Source organism: Parus major, chromosome 4, assembly GCF_001522545.3.
Source record: "Parus major isolate Abel chromosome 4, Parus_major1.1, whole genome shotgun sequence".
In the NCBI taxonomy this organism is placed as follows: Eukaryota; Metazoa; Chordata; class Aves; order Passeriformes; family Paridae; genus Parus; species Parus major.
In genome coordinates this window covers 4,644,221-4,662,512 of record NC_031771.1, presented here as the reverse complement: position 1 = coordinate 4,662,512, position 18,292 = coordinate 4,644,221, and the positions used below count along the sequence as shown (strand labels likewise).

Genomic DNA, 18,292 nt, shown 5'->3' with positions numbered 1-18,292 from the left:
CATGAGTATATTATGTTTATGCTGGCACCAAGCCTTAACCAACCCAACAGTTCTACTGTCCTAGCTAATTTTAGTCAGAACAACTCAAATACAAACCACAAAACAATAAACAGGAGAGATGAATACAACCCACTGCAAAAGGCTTTTTGTCACCCTGATCTTTGGAACTTCTCTCTCAATTGCCATCACAATACACCTTGCTACAATGATCACAGGTTGGCAGCATGAGGTTGGCATAACCATATAAGTTAATAATTTATTGCCATCCACCTTATCCAAAGATCAAACTTCAAAGTTAGAAAGTTTGTCCATTTTCAGGCTTCTGAAGCTGGCATGTTGAAGAAAGCCACAAAGCCAAGAACACACCCTTAGCTTTCAAAACTGTCATGAAAACAACAATACTAGAAAATAAGATTTCAAGGCACTGTTCTGAAAACCACACAAGGAAGAGGGAGACAGAAGGAGGAAAAAGGTCATGGAATATTCCAACTAAGAAAATCTATAAAACTGATTTTAACTGTGATTTTAGAAGCAAAACCAGCTACTGTAAGAAGACAAAAGAACTCCAAATGAAGAACAGATTGTATGATTCCAGTACATAAGAAAAACCAAAGTCATATTTTGTAATATTGAGCAACTCACATTATTTTAGGACTCAATTTTCTACTAAATACAGCAGAAAATAAAGAACCTGTAAGAAAGAACCTTTCTGCCAAGACTGTAAAGGAAGTTATCAGTTTTGTTATGTAACAGCAGCTTGGATGAACTATAACTCGACACTGAGTAGTTTTATTTATGTGTATACACTACAGAGATCACTTAAGACTGACAGTGATAACTAAAAAGGTCAAGATACACAGCAGTGCAATAAAATCAGATAATCTGATTCTTAGAATGAAGCCTGCCCATTTTCTGAGCTGGCTGAAGGGTAAGATGGGAATGCATGATTGGCACAGCACAGGGCCCAGGCTGAAATATTTTTTTTAATTATTCAGGTGATCAAAACCAGCATGAAATTGTGGGAAAAGAACCCTGCATATGAAAACTACACACCAAGACCGAACTGTTGCTGTGAAATGCACATTGTGAGGCACTTCCCTCATCACCCTCAGCAGTAAGCAGCCTGAACACCTTCCATCTGGCTGGTTTCTTCACTGAATGTGTTATAATGAAGAGAATTTGTAGATGCTGCTGAGAATTAACTACATATATATTAAAAAGTGATCACATGAATAGAGACTATCATCCCAATAGTCACAGCTCACTGTTAGACAGGCAGCAAGAGGAGTTTCCTGAAACAACCTGCAGACATTCAGTAAATCCTCTGTCCCATGCTTGTTATGCTGAGCAGAACAGAAAAATTATAAAGGACAAAATAGAGACTTGTCTTTGTCCTGTTGGGTAAATATTATCACCTCCAGTTGCTTAAAGACTCTACCACAAGCATGAAGATGCAACTGAGATAAAAAATGTCAAGCAATGCTGTTAGTTTAATTATTACTTTCACTAGACACCTGATTTTTATTCCACATAGTGGATAGAATGGATGGGTTAGCAATTCTTCATTGAGATAAGCAATAAAGATTCTGTCATGATCTGAGGGCAATAAGAAAGATGCAGCAAGCAGCGTGGTCAGGACTGGGAATTTGATTAAACTACAGGAAACCTCTCCTTGGAGAGGTCAGTGCAGTTGAGCTTTACTCAGCCACATCATGCTGTAAATTGCTCTCAAGATAAGGCAGTACATAAATTCCCTGTGCAAAGACTCGTCCCTGCAGAGCAGCCCTCCTGCAGGCACAGCCATGGCATTCGACGGCACTTGGAAAATTGACAGAAATGAGAACTATGAGAAGTTCATGGAGGCAATGGGTAAGGCTCACCTTTCCAACCCCTTCTGCAGGAAAAATATCACTCCAGATGAATACAAACTCAGACTGTCTGAGAGTTACCTTCAGGCCAGCCTGTCCTTTCACTCTTGGCTGCTCTGCCTCTGCATTCAGTTTCAAAATATTCTGGGGTAGGGGGGGAAGATGCTGAGAAATGTTCTGATTTTAATTAAACTTTAATTTGTTAATCTTAAGCATTTTAACTAATTCCAGATTTATTTCAGGAAAAAAAATTATCTCTAAGTATGGATTTGAGGGAAAGGCTCAGATAACTTGACTGGATAAACTTTAAAGAGAATTCTATAGCTGAACTATCATTTTTTATTATTATTTTGGCAACATAGAACAAATGTAAAACTACACAGGGTAGAATCATCATTCTTCAATTTCAGAGAAACACTTGATTCAAGTCATTCTAACATCCTGATAGTTACTTAAAGTTTGTACAAATTGTGCATCATATGGATATAAATCTAACCACTCCAGTTAAGACAGTGATCTGTATTTTATGTGTACCAGTGAAGATGGTCTCGATGAAAACCAAAAGGCAAAAATTTGGGTCAGAACACTGGAATAAACTCACTTGGCCACACAGAATTCACTCAAAGGGACAAATGTGATGCTCCAGAGGTTTGGGGTTTTTTCTGATTTAACTGATTTTTTCAGGTGTTGGCATGATGAAAAGAAAGCTGGGAGCCCATGATAATCTGAAGATTACCATCCAACAAAATGGGGACAAATTTAATGTCAAAGAAGCCAGCAACTTCCGAAACATAGAGATTGAATTTACTCTGGGAGTCAACTTTGAGTACAGCCTGGCTGATGGGACTGAACTTTCTGTAAGTCTTCCTACATAATTCAATATTTACTTTATGACAATGACTTTGTAATGTGCAGTTTCAAGATGAATAATTTGTCTTCCTAGTTTTTAATTTCAATTTTACTTCTGAATTCCATTAAATTTTCCTGAACCTGATAGTTCAGGAATTCTTGCAGCTTATACACCAAAGCACAAGGGAGTCTTTACTGTTAGAGGTTCAACACTGTACCATGGATCTCAGGATTCCAGAGAGCCCAAAAAGCAGAGCCAAGTAGCAATTTTCACAAGATGAAATCCGGGTGATTTGCAATTTTACTTCTTCCAATACTCAAGTCCACCACCTAGAGTGCAGAGTGGGTATTTGCAAGAAATTACAGATCTCTGTTGATACAGTTATTTGAAATAAGATGTATTGACCAGTAAAAAACACCTAGCTTGGCTATTAGGTATTTAAATAAGCCAATGTTTTTTATTAAAATTTCTTTTTTACAGCCTTTCTAAAAAGCACTATTACACTGTTTTAAGCTTTTTTCACCTTTAAGCATTCTACAGCCTTTAAACCAAATCAGTGTCACAACTGTTGCAAATTATTTGAGGGTTTTTTTCCCATCACAGGGTACTTGGACCCTGGAAGGAAATAAACTTGTGGGCACATTTACCAGAAAAGACAATGGAAAGGTACTTAAAGCAACCAGAGAAATCGTGGGTGATGAACTCGTTCAGGTGAGTTAAAAAATCATTTACACACAAGTTTGCAACAAAATGAACAAAAGAAGTTTTAAGAGCTTTCCTAAAAGTAGAAAATATTTTCTTCAAGCCAAATAGCTTAATTTATCTTTAGTTAAAATTCTCAGTTGCCTATAAAATATTTAAAACTCTCTGAACCGTATCTGGGAAATGAAACTTTGCAATTCCAGCCACTGATTTTCCTTCCTAATTTTTTAACAGACCTACGTATATGAAGGAGTTGAGTCCAAGAGGATCTTCAAGAGGGGCTAAGCACTTCACACAGAACTGCACCAGAATGAAGGAACAATAAAAGACCATTTTCTACACTTCCTCTGTGTTGTTTGTTTTTTTTTCCCTGTCCATCCCCTCATAACACCTCCCTAGCTGCAGTTACCTAGCTCTGCTGTAAACATAGGCTAGCTCTTTATGTTACTGTTTTGCCTTGAAGAAACAAATCCCCATTGCCAAATGCTAAAATGTCTTTTGTTCTAAGTCCTATCGAAGTGTCACAATACAAAAAGCTGCAGAAACTATATTGCATGAACAGAACTTCAATATTTTTTGCACAAGCTCTCAAATGAAGACTTAAGTTTCCTTACAAAGGCATTTATATGTTTCTCTGTGTATTTAACATTGAGCAAAATCATGGGAAAACCAAAAATAAAGGAGATCATACAGATGGGGACAACACTTATAAGGGAAGTACTGCCATTGTCTTGCCTCAAATCTGGAACATACTTCATCTACTGCACATGTGTAACCAATACTTGCTGTATAACAACAAATCCATCCTTATTTTTATTGACAGAACTTACAAAGGAAAACTGCTACACTTAAGTGTTTAACAAAAGTAAGCTCTGTTCAGAAGCAGAAGGCCTGCCATCTGCCTTATTTCTTATTAAAATCTCTTAATATCTCCTAATATTGAGGCTAAAAAGGGGTAATGGCTACCAAGAGAAAGGTTTTGTTTCACACACTCCTGGGTTTCTGGTCGTTTTTCTGGACACGAAAATAACAGCCCTGATTTCAATATGGAGTAAAGTGGAAGGACTGAGGGTGACACATCCCATCTGTGAGTGTGGCATCAGGTGGTGCAACTTCATTTATTTCTATTTACTCCTGCAACTGTGTGTTGTGGAAATAAACAACAACAGAATACACTACCTACATGAAGTTTTCCGCGCTTGTTCCGTGCACAAGCTCCAGCTAACCTTCAAGGAGAGGAGGGTATCTTAAAACAGTTTTAATTATCCTAAACTTCTTCAGGATTTCCCAAAAGGTCCTCTAGTTTTTTTCAGGGCATCATCTGCTCTCCAAGCAACCGCATCGGGACGAATTCGTCAATGTTTATTTCCACACAAGCCCCAGCTCAGGTGGCAGGACAAGACCAGCACGGTCTGACAGGACTGACCGCCTGCCTGCTCTTCCCCAATGCCCGCATCTCACCTGGCAGGAGCAGCAGGGAGGAATGTCAGTCACCAGCACTGGGGAAACACCACAAGCATCACTTGTCCCAACAACAGAGGGACAGGCAGGAACACTCAATCTCCAGCGTGTTTGCCGCGAGGGCCCGCCCTTCAAGGCGGTGCCTGAGGCAGGGATTGCGGGGCTTTGGCTGAGGCAGGGATTGCGGGGCTTTGGCTGAGGCGGGGATGGCGGGGCTTTGGCTGAGGCGGGAAGAGGGGGTGTTCTGGCTGAAGCGGGGATGAGGGGCTTTGGCTGAGGCGGGAATGGCGGGCCGGTGCTTGAGGCTGGAAGGGAGGAGCTGTACCTGAGACGGGAATGGAGAAGCTGTCCCTGAGGCGGGAGGGGCGGGACGGTGCCTGAGGGGAAAATGGCGGGGCGGGGCCTGAGGCGGGAGGGGCGGGGCCGCCGCGCGTGCTGCCGGGGGCGTGGCCGCAGTACGTGCGCTCCGTTCTCATTGGCCCCGCACCCGGAAGAGCCGCGGCGCCTGCGCGGTGGGGTCGCCGCGCTGCTCCTCTGGCCCCGAGGTGATGGAGGCGGCGGCGCGGCGGCTGCCGCGGGAGCAGGAGCGGCAGCAGGAGGATGGCGGGCGGGTGCTGTCACGATCCCTGTCGGGACAGTCCTACTGGCTGGACCTGTGGCTCTTCATCCTCTTCGACCTGGCGCTTTTCCTGCTTATCTACCTGCTGCCCTGAGGGCGCGGCCCAGGTGAGGAGCGGCGTTCGTGGTCTGTCCGTCCGTCTGTCGGTAAGGCCCGGCGGGCTGTACCCTGTGGAGGGAAGGGTCCGCTTCAGGAGCGGGCCCCTGGGAGCAGCCTTGGCATTCCCACAGCCCCGCCTCAGAAGGCCGCGGGAGCGCAAATGCCTCTCGGGAAACTCATTCCAAACCATCCCCAGCTTTATTGATTTGTTTGCGAGATTTATTGTGCGCTCTTCGTTCAGGAGGTGTGATGGATGCTATTTACGTGTCAGTATCTTCAGAAGTGCTGTACAGCACTAGGAACATAACCAGACCTTTTCTGTTCCCTGCAGGGCCATTGCCACCAAGGGAATTCTCACCCATTTCGCACCTTAGGAACGCAGGCGGTGGAAAAGAAGGACCATTTGTGCGGGACGAGCAGCTGGGAACACGACTCCGCTTGAGCCTCGATGGAGGAGGCACATTTTTATACTGTGTGGCAATAGATCTCTGTGTGTCACAAGTGTTGCTGTTCAGGTTTTACCTGTATCCTGCTTCTGTGTCCTAAACTGTGCCTTAAGGGTTATGTGTGAGAGACTGATGGTGTTTTTGTGATCAGTCCCGAAAGTTTATTGTGCAGGAATGGAAGTGTTCACTGTTAGAATAAAATCCACTGCAAGGACACCCTGCAGAGTGGCTGAGAATAAAACCCAGCTATTGTGTACACTGGAGTTATAACTCAGACCTGTTCCCTCAAGAGATGGAGCTTAGCCAGCCATTCTACTTCCAAAAAGTTAATCCTCATGGGTTGATGCTGGTTGAACTTCTATTATACTGTCCTCTGTTTTTTCTTTCTTTACCTTCAGCAGTTACTGAGCCCTCTCAGGCTTGGTATTTATAAATATAAATATATATGTATATAAACATGTCAGTGTTTAACCCAGCAGCAGTGTCCTGTCCTCACTTACCAATTAAGATAAATCAGGTTCTGACTTCCTTGCTAGAAACTGTGAAGGAGGAGCTGACAAGAGCAGCCCTGAGGCACTGGCAGATGACACATAAAGTTTCCCTCCTCCTCACTGGCCACGGATGGCTCTAAGTAGACAGTGACAGGTAATTAAAAGCTTTCAACATCAATTTCCTCTGTCTCACTAGAGGGAGACTTTGGAGCCTGTGTTAAAGGCAGGAGTCTCTTGCAGTCTTTGGACAAACAAATAGAAGCTGAGCTTTTTACTAGGGCAGGTATGGCAGAAGACTGTTTTCAAACTATGGATGAAGGGGTTCAGCTTTCTTTAGAATTTTTCCTTTGGGCATACTCGTTTTGTAATTTTGAGAAGTTCAATCCATGCTTGGTTGGTTGTTGTTTTTTTTTTCCAGGAGTACATATTACAAAATAACTAGTGGCAGAGACTTGGAAGTACAGAGAGGTTCGATATCTTCCCCCACAAAAAATGGGCCAGGATGAGGTTAAATAGGATTTGGGATGCAAAAATAGACAGATGCTCTTTCCTTTTATTTTTATTTGATTGTTAAGACAGTTTTGCTATTGGCAGTGGTTTGTTCCCTGTGTCAGAGCTGTGCTGTAAGAACAGAGATGCTGTGCCCTGCTGGCATTTAGCATCTTGGCTGCTGGTACCTGTAAGATCAGATATCTTGACTCAAGGTGCACAGGAACCCAGAACTGTGATTGCATTCTCACAAACACCAGAATGGGGGTTCCAGTTTTTCAAATGAAGCCATTAAAGAGACAAATACAGTCACTATAATTTTTTACCACCCCACTCTCTGGCATGATATCACAAGTAAAATCCCCAGGGAACAACCTGTCAGGAAAGGACTGGAATGTTGCTCCATTTCTTTTTTGATAAGGAAGACAGGTGAGATTTAAAGCCTATTAAGGATTAAAAAGTTGAATTTCAAGGTGTCTTCCACTAATTTAGTTTTCTCCTTCAGCCAGATCTGAGGTTAAATGTTTTGTTTATCTCAGAAAACTTAAGAGCAAACAAAGTGCAGGCTTGTGCTGCACTGGGCTCCAGCTTTTCCGTAGGCACGTGGAGCTCCCAGGTACACAGACCCTGGCAAATTTTGTTTATCCCTAGTCAAGAGAGTAAGGTAGCTCATGGATCTGTCACTCACTTGTCACCCAGTCTGTGGGATTATGGTATAAAAATGGCTTTATGCATTTCATAGCTATTTAAAAAGTTTAATCTACTTAATAGCTTTATGAACAAATATTTCAGAAGAAGAATTTTACTGTTCAGATAACCAAACCACCATCTCCACAAAAACTTTCAACCATGACAGGAGCAGCGTTATCTGTCACTTTAAAAATGTAGTTCTGGAAAGTCAACTTTTTTTTTTTTTTTTTTAAACATGGAACACAGAAAGAACAGACAACGAGGATTTTAAATTTTTATCTTGATATTTTGAACAAGTAGAACTTTGCAAGTAAATAATTCTAAAGACTGAAAAATATATTAATTACAAGACTTGTTAATATCTTTACTGTTACAAAAATTGTCTAGTCTCTCATACAAATCTAAAGCTGGAGGGGGACATTTATAAAAAAATAAATAGGCACCCTAGGTAAGTTAAAACGAGTTATCACATATTAGTTAGCAAATATTACGTACATACATACATGGAGTGCAGAGTCAAATATAAAAACGAAGGTGCCTTGATTAGCTGTCTATTTAATCATGAAATACCTGGTAAACTGGGTCACAGAGGAAGCTGGAAGCTGGTAAGATTGTTCTGAGCTAAGCAGGAGAGTCAAGTACACCGAAGTTACTGCTTTAAGTTACTAAGTTGCTGACTTTAGAGAGTTTACCAGTTGTGCTTACTGGGAGCAGAGTTCATTGGTATCAGTAAGAGGCATTCATATTGCTCGTGGTACAGAAGTATCAACATTGCTATGCATGTTTAAAAATAAGTGTTCTAACATCATTCACAGTTGTTGCTGTGCTATCCATACATAAAAATACTGTCATTTCAAATACAAGACCTTTTTTGTTTTTTTGCAAAACATTTTACAAATTATACATTATTTACAAATTCCAATCATCTTTGTTTTTACACAGATATTAGAGGACAGTTATACTTAACTGGCTATGTATATTATGTAACATGGCTAGATGAACTAGAAAAGTTTAATTTACAGGTTCTGAAATCTCTCTTAAAAATATTACAATAGGAATCACCCAGGTTCTTACATTATTAGTGTTCTTCTGTATTCAACTATTTTCTTACAAAAAGGATCATTGTTTAAGTTGCTGTTTACTAGCAGCCAAACAGAAACATGCATAGTATTTTCACTATAAATTCTAGAATTTTTTTTTTGCCCAAGTGCTACAATGAATTTTGATCAAGAAGGTAGAAAGAAGGTTAATCTGAAATACCTGGTTTGTTATGCATACATATAATATTCCAGTTCTACTGTAAAGTACATGTTATTTAAAAGAAAAAAAAACAAACCTGACCTCGCCATAGAATAGCCAAAACTACTGTTTAAATGTTTACCTTGGATAATTGTGCTAAACAATTGCCATCATTTGGTTGAAGCAGTAAAACACATGTACATAAGGTTATAAACATGAAAAAAAGCCTTTCTGACTAACAGTGCAAGTAAGAGTGTTTATTATGCATATTTAACCTTCTTGCATTGTTTTCATAATAAAAGGCATTGATGTTTAGGTGTAATCAGCAGCACCCCAAGTTAACACTCTAATGTGAATAATGGAAAAATTTTGCCTTCACTTTTTGGGTTGTGTCAGGCTTTGCCGATGCTGCTTCAGCACTCACTAGATGGTTCTGTGCACTGACTTAACTAACCAAATAAAAGCCAAATAAATCTTCCTCCTTGTTACTGAGATAAGTCAGGTTAACAAAAGACAAGGTAAATTCCAGAGCTGCCAAAACTGGAGGCAGAGTGACAGAGAAGAGAAACAAAAACCTCTTCTTTCCGTGCCCCCTTAGCCACCAGTCTGGCTGCACATTCAAGCCTGATCTGCTAACACAGACCATATCCATGAGTAGGACTGTTCCAAATGGGAAAACGTGTTAGTAAAAAAAATAAATTAAAAAAAGAATCAAATGTGTGATCCCCATGAACAAAAATGTCAAGCTGGAAAAAAAAGGGGAGTTTAATAAATAGCAGCATTGACTTTGCATGCAATAGTAGAGTAAGTCTGAACTGAATGTAAGTAGGAAATACTTCTAAAATGTTACACAATCTTTCATAGTTGCATAACTCTGCACTTAAAATTAGCATCCTATTCTGTTATACTGGTTTGTATCTTAGGAGGTTAAATTTAATAAAAGTATACAGCTTTAAGGGTGAATAAATTTGATGTGTTTAAAAATGTACACTAAACAGAGCAGGGGTATTAATAGGAAAATATTACTGCAGATTTCTTCAATTCCCTTTGGAAGTCTCATTTAATATTTGCAAACCAAAATGGTTTTTAAAGAAATAATATTATTAAGGCTTTTCAAATAAAAAATAAATCCTCTGGGTAAACTTTCATTAAAGACACTTGAAGGTTTGTGAAAGCACAGACTCTGAGAGACATCAGTTGAAAATACCATGTCACCTCCTGCTACCTCTGAGCACAAATACTGCTGTGTTGTGACTACAGGTACTGCCTTAGTTGTGGTAGCATGCTTATCCCTTTTGTTAGTCCAAGAACAGTGACCACAGTCTGAAGGAACCCTTCTTACACTGCAGCTAACCAGATCTTACAGAATTAGTAACATCCAGCTGATCCTGCTGCTGCAGAGGACCACATGGAACACAAACCAGAGAAGACAAGCTGAGTAACAGAGGTAAGCATTAAGGCAACTAGAGTAACAAATCAAAGAACCACAAGTTTAGCACCTCTTCTCCTCTGTTGGCCTCTATTTGCATATTTGTTTGAACAGTCACAACTTCCAAGCAAGTACAGTCAGCTGGGTACCTGGTTATCTCACACACACACACACAGATTTGAGGTTGTGCCTCTTTACAGACTACATGAAATGCCAAAGTCAGATCCAGGTGCAGAGTTCTCCAAGAACCTATCGACTGCAGTGTATTCCTTCTGCGTTTGCCTTGTACCTCGGTTCAGGGGTGGGATGCCTGGGCTCCAGAGTGGCGGGGTATGTGGCATTCAGATCTGCTCCTGCTGCTGGAGGATGCTTCTCCTTGTGGAAGCTTCCACTCTCTGTGAAATACAGCTTGGGCCTCTGATGGTACTTCAGCCTGTAGGTGTCAGTCATGCAGCTGTCTACTGAGAAGTAAGTGGTTAGGGACACACTGTCGTTCCCATCTGGGTAGCCAGGGCTGGGTCCCGCGTGACGAGGTCCTTTCTTCAGCATGTTCTCAGACACGGTCCAGAACTCATTAACTGATAAGCGAGGTGGAGAATCCGGTTTATGAACAAACACTTCGTTCCCTGGAAAGGGCTCTTTAAGCCTTTGTTCAGCTGGGACTGCACTTGCTTCTGATGCAGATTTTGAAGGTGCACCTGGTTGCCTTAATGGGCTATTTTGCAACGCTTCCGTTGATTTTACATCCGCTACCGAGTTGTTCTCTGAGCCCGCCAAAGTGCCCAGAGCATATTTCTTCGGAGGTAAGGGGGGAGGAATGTTCTGGTACACGGCTTCAGGCACCCAGAGGGGATCCACCCTCCGGAGCAGGTGCCCGGAGTGCTCACCGGGAGGGGCGGGGGGCATCGCCGGCCTTTCCGGCAGGTTCTGAGGCGCACAGGGCAGCAGCCCCACCTTGGGACCCAGAGTGTGATGGGACACGCTTCTTGTGTGATGGGACTGCGGCTGGGCAGGGGGAGGAAGGTCACTGTGGATGGGCTTCCTGCCACAGGCATTGTCTGGGAAGGGGTGGGACACGCCGTCAGCACAATACACTGGCGCGTTCAGCTTCTCAAACCTGTCCACGTGAAGCCGCTCGGAAGAGTTCGGCTCGTTTGCTTTGCTCCTGCTATCTGACTTCACAATCTCTTTGACAACTGGCTGGAGAGCTGATGATGGGAAAAATTTCCTGTTGGTCTCAGGTATTTCAGCTCTAAAAAACAAAACCATGTACAATGTGAATATCCATAAAAACATGAAAAGACTCAGATAACAGAGGTTTTATTTGAAGACAGCCTTGGTAAAACTGCTGAAATATTCAAACTGACAAGAGAATTAGGATCTGTTCAATAGGATACAGCCCCTGGAGGTCGAGTTAAATTACTCCAGAGTTTCTTTCATTTGAAATGTAAATGTGCCCCAAGAAGCTAAGATAAATTGCTTCAACATTCAGGACTATTTCAAATATGACCTCTGTTTTCTTCTAAACATCCGTGTGACTCTGATACATCCATTGTTCAAATACTGGATGCTGCTTTAAGTTGATACATTTGTATTTAGATTCTCAGTTTTTAGGAGATAACTGAGCACTTAAGAGTTCATATTAGAAACAAGATACAGCAGTACCTTCTGAACACAAATTAACTTTTCCCCCCTTCCAGACAAACTTTTCAAAGCTTTATGGGATGACTGACCACAGATTGGTTAGTACTGCATGTTGCATAGAATTCCAAACAGTTAACAGTCCAAAATGTTAAATCCCTCTGTTTCTGGTAATATGGTTTCAAAACATCTAAGCTATTTGGTGACATTGCTAGCATCAAAATTAAAGACAGAGAGAATTTAGACCCATCAATCATACCAAATTCAAAAGAAATTGCCTGTCAAAAACATTGAGTGCCTTAACTCATCAATGCTTAATATCAATCATTTTAACATAACAGAAATCAGTATTTCTTAAACTATTACAGAGGAATATGCCAGTCTTGGTTACCTCTTTACTGGAGGACTGGGCACCTGCAAATGTAGTTCTGTTGGAAAACCAACATGAGGATGAGGTCTGTAGTTAACTTCAGAACTGATCTGGTCTTTTCTCAAATCTGGGGCTAGAAAAGAAAATATTTCAAAATCAATAGATATACAACCCAATACCTTCTTTGGAATTCCTCAGAGATTACAGAAACAAATAAAATGCAACAGGACAATCTCTTTCAAGATTTGAGATGAGTCAAAATAACCATTTTGAAGATAATCTGTCATGGAAGGTCAGATCTTAGAATCTGGAGGAAACTTTCTGTGTTTCCTTGTTACCAGAAAATAGGTATTATCACAATTTTGAAGTCCTGTAGACATGTTTTCAAGACTATCTTAATATTTAATCTGGCTAAAAGCACATTTTCAAAGGAAGCTTTTCTTAAAAGAGTGTTTATTCAAACATCCAACTTCATTTAAATTACAAAATAAAAACTATGACTTGTAAAAATTCAATTTGTGTTACAATGATTAAATAGAATGAATACTGCAGAGATTGGGAGTGGTTTAGGTTGTTCTGTTGTTTGTAGGTTTTAACAACTCAAACCCTAGAGCAGACTGTGAAGCTTACAGGGACACTGGGTAGACAAAGAACACTGACACCCACGTGCCCCAAACACAGCACTGAATGCCTGGGCCAGCACCACTGCACTCCCACTCCAGAAGTTCTTTTTATTCCCAGGCAAAGAATCATTCCCTGAAAATACACAAGTTCTGAGCAAGGCAGCTGAGTGAGCAGGAAATAAAGGAAGCATTGAAGTATTTGTGTCAACACCATACAAGAATAAAACACTTGGAAAGTGACAAGCAGCAGTCTATTTGTTTAGAGATAGTCTTGCTAATGCCATGATTAGCCCATTAATATCAGTCACCTGCTCTGAAGCCACTCACAAGAATGGCTACTTATTATTATTAATAATAATATTAATATAATGACTTATTTTGTTTATGTACAGACTAGACTTATAACTACTACACCTAATTGTTATTTCCCCCTAAGTTTAAATATTTAAAATCTTGGACCTTTAGACTCATGAACATATGAGCCAAAATCCCAAGAGCAGAGCAGAACTAAACTGGAAACTTTGGGTGTTGCTGTTTGGTGATAGCCATTTTGAGGGTCAGTATCTGCCCTATCTTTAGGAGACTGAAGACATGAATGAATTCTTTGACCAAGATCACAGGTAGTAGAGGCTAAAGCAGCACATAGCACAAGGGACAAAGCCCCCATATCCTCAAGGATTTCCTCAAGTCTTGAGATAAAAATAATAATAAAAAATGTCACAATACACAATACCACAAATTTAGCAATATTATTAATGGGAAAATATCCTTACTGAATGAGCCCATGCAAGGGACAAATAATTAACCTGAGAGTTCAAAACCATCTGTGTTACAGAGAACTGCCTAACAGTGAGATACCCAACACAGAGGTAACATTTCACACAGAAACATTTCATTCTGCTGCAGGCTGTGATAATTTCCACTGCAAGCCCAGCTCCTGGATGTGTCCACAGGCTCCCAGGGCAGTGCAGCAGGTGGCCGGGAGACGGCAGCAGAGCCCAGCGAGCAGCTCCCTCGGGCACATCCAGCAGCACCAGGTGCTTTGTGCCTGTGGAATTCCAGCCAACTTAAAAATAGATGTGTTATTTTCCCTTCTGCTGACAGGACAGCCATGCACGGGTGGGAATTTTGGCTCCAAGTTCTCTGTAAATCTAAATACGGGACACACAAGCCCCACATCCTTATCAATGGGTCATTAAGAGATGAGCAATAAATGAAAGGTAATAAACCAGTCTGCTTTTAAGATGTACAGACATCTATTTGCACATCTGGATAGTCAATCCTGATTTTCAAGAGATTAATGGCCATTCTACAGGTAGGACAAAGCCCACAGGTAGGACAGGAAAGGTCTTGTCTACTATTTTCATTGTGCCAAAATCTGCCCAGCTTCTGTGGAGAAAAAAATCCCAAATGAAAATAAATACTAAACTCCTACAAAACCTCTAGCAAAAACTCAATTCCACATTAAATTCAACTTGTGCTTGATGGGTTTCAGCTGCATGGTTCCTAGATTTTTATTTTTTCTTTTAATATTCCCTAAGTTGTCAATAAAAAACCCCAACAACAAAGCGTAATACTTATTGTAATAAATATTGTGGCAAATTCCTCTCTGTTATTTTTCTGTATTCAGTTGAAATTACAGGCAAATTTATTGGAAGTTTTGGAAATGTGGAATAACAATAACCTCTGAGTCAAGGAAGTATGTTATAACTTGTTCAAAATAGAGTATTAGTGTTGAAATACAGTGACAAATCTTCTAAAAAAAAAAAAAAATGACATCCTTATATACTAGAAACTCTACTTCTGGAGCAACATTCAGTAGCAAAACCTTTCCTAAGTATCTTTATTTTATCACTTAAAGACACTCCAGTAAAGCATTTATTTGTTTCTTTTTCATGGTAAATAAGCTAAGTAGCTACAAGTTTTAACTCTCTATACTCATTTCTTTAAACTTGATATTTATGTACATTGAGTGCACCATAAGGGTAAGAACTGGATTTCCTTAAGAGCAGTTGCATGTTTTAAATTATTACTATAAATATACAGTTTTCCTAAGCATATGAGCTGTCTTTCTCAGAGTTATGATTAGTTTGTGGGGTTTTCTGAAGTGAAACATAAACAAAGGCAATTTGGATTCTTCTTCACACACTAAGCAGGACTTCAGAATGCTTCTAGATTTCAGTTTGACTTGTCTCATGCTATTAAACTGAACAGTGGGAAAACAATTAAAAAACAATGGGAAAAGCATCAAAATTATCAATCTTGCTTTAACTTGCAGAACACAAGGTTGGAAATTCTGTCCTCACACTGCTCATATTTCAAGTTCTTTATACTCAGAAAAAATTTTGCCTCCTCAGCTCATCAAGTTCAGACTTCATAAACACAAAGTGATTAACATAAATCATGGATACTACATCTGCTTGCTCAATATTTACATTTTCCTGCCAAAATCTGACCACACAATTTAAGGATTTGCCTTGTGGGACCTTTGCCTAAGTACTACAGTTATCCACTGCTTACTGCCCGTGTAAGGAGCAGCCATTTGCTCTCCCAATTCACTGTGTGATTCAGTGTTTCTATCTTTATAATATTCTGACAATAAGTTTATTTTTATAAGTCAGGAGCAGAATTCTTCAAGTGCTCAACAGTAGCCTCATTCAGCTCCAGTAAAAAACATGGAGCTGGTAAAGTACAGTTATACAAATGGTGAGCATAATTAGATGACCAACATTATTTCCATAAGAAGTTTTTCCACACATAAAAAGCCACTCAGACATTTTTTTTTTGGAGTTGCCATGAGAGCCTAACAAAGATTTCTTACATTCCATTCCTCTCTCAGAAAGGACTGAGCATTTGTTTTTTAAAGTCCTATTTTCTGTGAGTCTGTCTGGTATTTACCTACCAATCCACGTCTCAATATTCAGAGATGGAATAATACAACTTATACAGAGGTGGAATAATACAAATAATTCAGAAAAAGTAATACAACTGATACCTACAAATGACTGCTGTTGTCCTTGGCTAAAGCTGTCCTGACACCTTTTGGCAATCAAAAAAACCAAGTCCAAATAAATCTTTATCCCCATGCACATGTCAAATTGCCAAATTCTTCAGATCTCTTTTTGGTTCACTTCCATTAAAAGGATTATTTTCCAAATGGAGCTAAATACATGAATTTTTCATAAGAAGCTATTTAAAATAATTAGTTACTGAATTAGAATAGATGAATAGGTGGGATCCGATCATCAATTTCTTTATGATACCTTCAAGGATCACATGGAGTCACTAAAGTTTTTTAAAGAAAATGTAGGATGCATGTTGAAAGCTTTAAGTATTCTTAAATGCTCTCCAGAGATTGTGCATAACCCACTAATTTTTCATGCCTAAAAGGTATTTTATGTCTTTTTCACTGGTGTTTTCTTCCCTTCTTCCTATCCAACTGTGTTTGATAAGAATGGTATAATACAAAACTAAAGCAGAATAAATCTCAAAACCAGATCATTGCATTCTATGCTACTCATTTTTGTGGTTTTTTTTTGGTTTTGGTTTTTTTTTAATTTGGTTGAATTTTTTTTTTGTTTGTTTGGTTTGTTTGTTTTGTGTTGTCAAAATAAGCAAACACCAAATTATTTCTCTTTCTGCACCAAAAAATGAATTGGAATAAGGACAGAAAAGGTAGAAGTGCTATGGCAACACACCCTCACCTCCACTTTAAGTCCTAGGAGAAACTCTACTATATGTTATTTGAAAAGAAGTATGATATCTATAAAAATCAAATGTTTCCTGAGGAAGTGGCCTAATATTTATTGCCCCTCTTTGTACAAGCACCCTCCCATTGTTTCAGCAACAGCAGATAATGATTTTGGCTGGCCTCAGGCTGACCTGTAATATTTATATGCCAAGGCATTTATCAACTTTATAAAACCCCAGCAGACATATTAGTATGTAAAAGGAAGGAGACTTCCTTATTACAAGTGTTTCTTCCTGATACTGCTTCATATCTAGGAGGAAAACAAATGGTGCCACAGTCCACCCAGACATTAAAAACAAAACAAAACCAAAAAAGTCTTGCTTACTCTTCACCAAGCAATCTCTTAGAAAAGGTTGTGGGGAAATCACAGGGAATGAACCAAATTACCATGTCATCTCTGTTAGGGTGTTTTGGGGCTGGAGGGGGGAAGAGAAATTTTGGTATGTCTACTATAGTTTTTGAAAACTTTATTTTTATATGGGTTCTTACCATGGAAGTTTCTGTTCTGCTGGGGTACTGAATGTACCACACTGTCAGCTTTTTTGGTTGGCAAGTTCTGTTCACTGTAAAAGAAGCATATATATGATTACAGCAATGAAACTGTTGACAGACACCACAGGACAGCTAATCCAATTTATTTGTAGTTATCAATATCTTAAGTAAGTGTAAACTGTTAATCAACATATCATCTTGTTCATTTTCCTAATTTGATAATATGCTATTCATTAATTCTTTGTTCTGATAACAAATATTATTCTAAGTTGTGATTGTCCTTGGTATCTCATTCATAGGGATTTTCATTTATTTTTTTTCCCTCAAACTGGAATAAAACTGGAAGATCACAGCTTTTGATTGAAGATCACAACCCAAAAGGAGAGAAAAAAAAACTATTAGAGAATTTACTAAATCTTGCTGGTTTAGATAAGCAGAAAACATGCACTACTAATCCAGATAGGGAGCTGACAAACACCCTGCCAATTTCTACCTTCTACAAGAGTAAGGCAGGGAAGAAGATACACGGGGGCAGAAGTTAAATTAAAAAAACTCCAAACAAACCCTGTTATTGAAAGGACAGGAAAACAAGAAAAATACAGAAAGAAACATGAAGAGTGGAGTTAAAAACAAAACAGTAATTTTTCCACTTTCTAAAAGAACTTTCAAGTAATTAATTTGTATTTTTGGGGATTTATGAGACAGAGTCTGAAAGGTTAGCAGGGAACTAGTAGGTATTGCAAGCCAACTGAAATTACCAGTCATTTAAAGCACTTCTGCAAGTCCTAGGAAGTCAGTTGTATTTTGATAAAATTTATTTATTTGACAAATGTTGAAACAACAGTGTAAGCAGCTTCTTAATGAACTACACTGTTTGAAATTTATCATATTCTCCCTTACAAAATGACACATTTGGGTGCCCCATTGCCTCTTGGGCATACTTAAAAACGAGACAGTTTCAACTGTGCAAAATCACTGTATGAGGCAACCATCAAACACTAAAAATACAACCAGGAGTTGGAGTAGCTTTAT

The 18,292-nt window shown here is 39.5% G+C and overlaps 2 protein-coding genes and 2 long non-coding RNA genes across 6 annotated transcripts in view; 2 read left to right on the top strand and 2 right to left on the bottom strand.

Annotated features, from left to right (window-relative positions):
• The window catches only part of LOC107203052, an 81,443-nt gene extending 76,212 nt beyond the window's left edge, over positions 1-5,231 (bottom strand). For both annotated transcript variants that reach the window (XR_004496977.1, XR_004496979.1), the window contains exon 1: positions 4,882-5,231. This is a non-coding gene — a long non-coding RNA (uncharacterized LOC107203052). The remainder of the gene's footprint in view (positions 1-4,881) is intronic.
• FABP2 (fatty acid binding protein 2) lies at positions 1,762-3,761 on the top strand. The gene is made up of 4 exons (XM_015624378.1): positions 1,762-1,869; positions 2,553-2,725; positions 3,322-3,429; positions 3,655-3,761. Exons 1-4 carry the CDS (start codon positions 1,803-1,805, stop codon positions 3,703-3,705), a joined length of 399 nt encoding a protein of 132 aa, XP_015479864.1. The 5' UTR covers positions 1,762-1,802; the 3' UTR covers positions 3,706-3,761.
• Positions 5,232-5,378: 147 nt separating the features above from the next.
• On the top strand, positions 5,379-6,523 carry LOC107203330. The gene is made up of 2 exons (XR_001521125.2): positions 5,379-5,607; positions 5,931-6,523. It is a non-coding gene; the product is annotated as an uncharacterized LOC107203330 (long non-coding RNA).
• A 1,453-nt stretch (positions 6,524-7,976) lies between these two features.
• Positions 7,977-18,292, bottom strand: part of USP53 (ubiquitin specific peptidase 53) — a 29,051-nt gene continuing 18,735 nt past the window's right edge. For both annotated transcript variants that reach the window (XM_015625306.2, XM_015625307.3), the window contains exons 14-16: positions 17,258-17,331; positions 12,416-12,527; positions 7,977-11,635 (exon numbers count right to left, since the gene is read on the bottom strand). In XM_015625306.2, coding sequence (XP_015480792.1) covers positions 10,633-11,635; positions 12,416-12,527; positions 17,258-17,331 — 1,189 coding nt within the window. In that variant the 3' untranslated portion in view covers positions 7,977-10,632. The remainder of the gene's footprint in view (positions 11,636-12,415; positions 12,528-17,257; positions 17,332-18,292) is intronic.

What these genes read in the sequence shown, in the direction of transcription:
- FABP2 (XM_015624378.1), top strand. Translation starts at nt 1,803, where the DNA reads ATGGCATTCGACGGCACTTGGAAAATTGACAGAAATGAGAACTATGAG. An exon ending in GAAGTTCATGGAGGCAATGG is followed by an intron (nt 1,870 to 2,552) that starts GTAAGGCTCACC and finishes TGATTTTTTCAG; the next exon opens with GTGTTGGCATGATGAAAAGA. An exon ending in TGGGTGATGAACTCGTTCAG is followed by an intron (nt 3,430 to 3,654) that starts GTGAGTTAAAAA and finishes ATTTTTTAACAG; the next exon opens with ACCTACGTATATGAAGGAGT.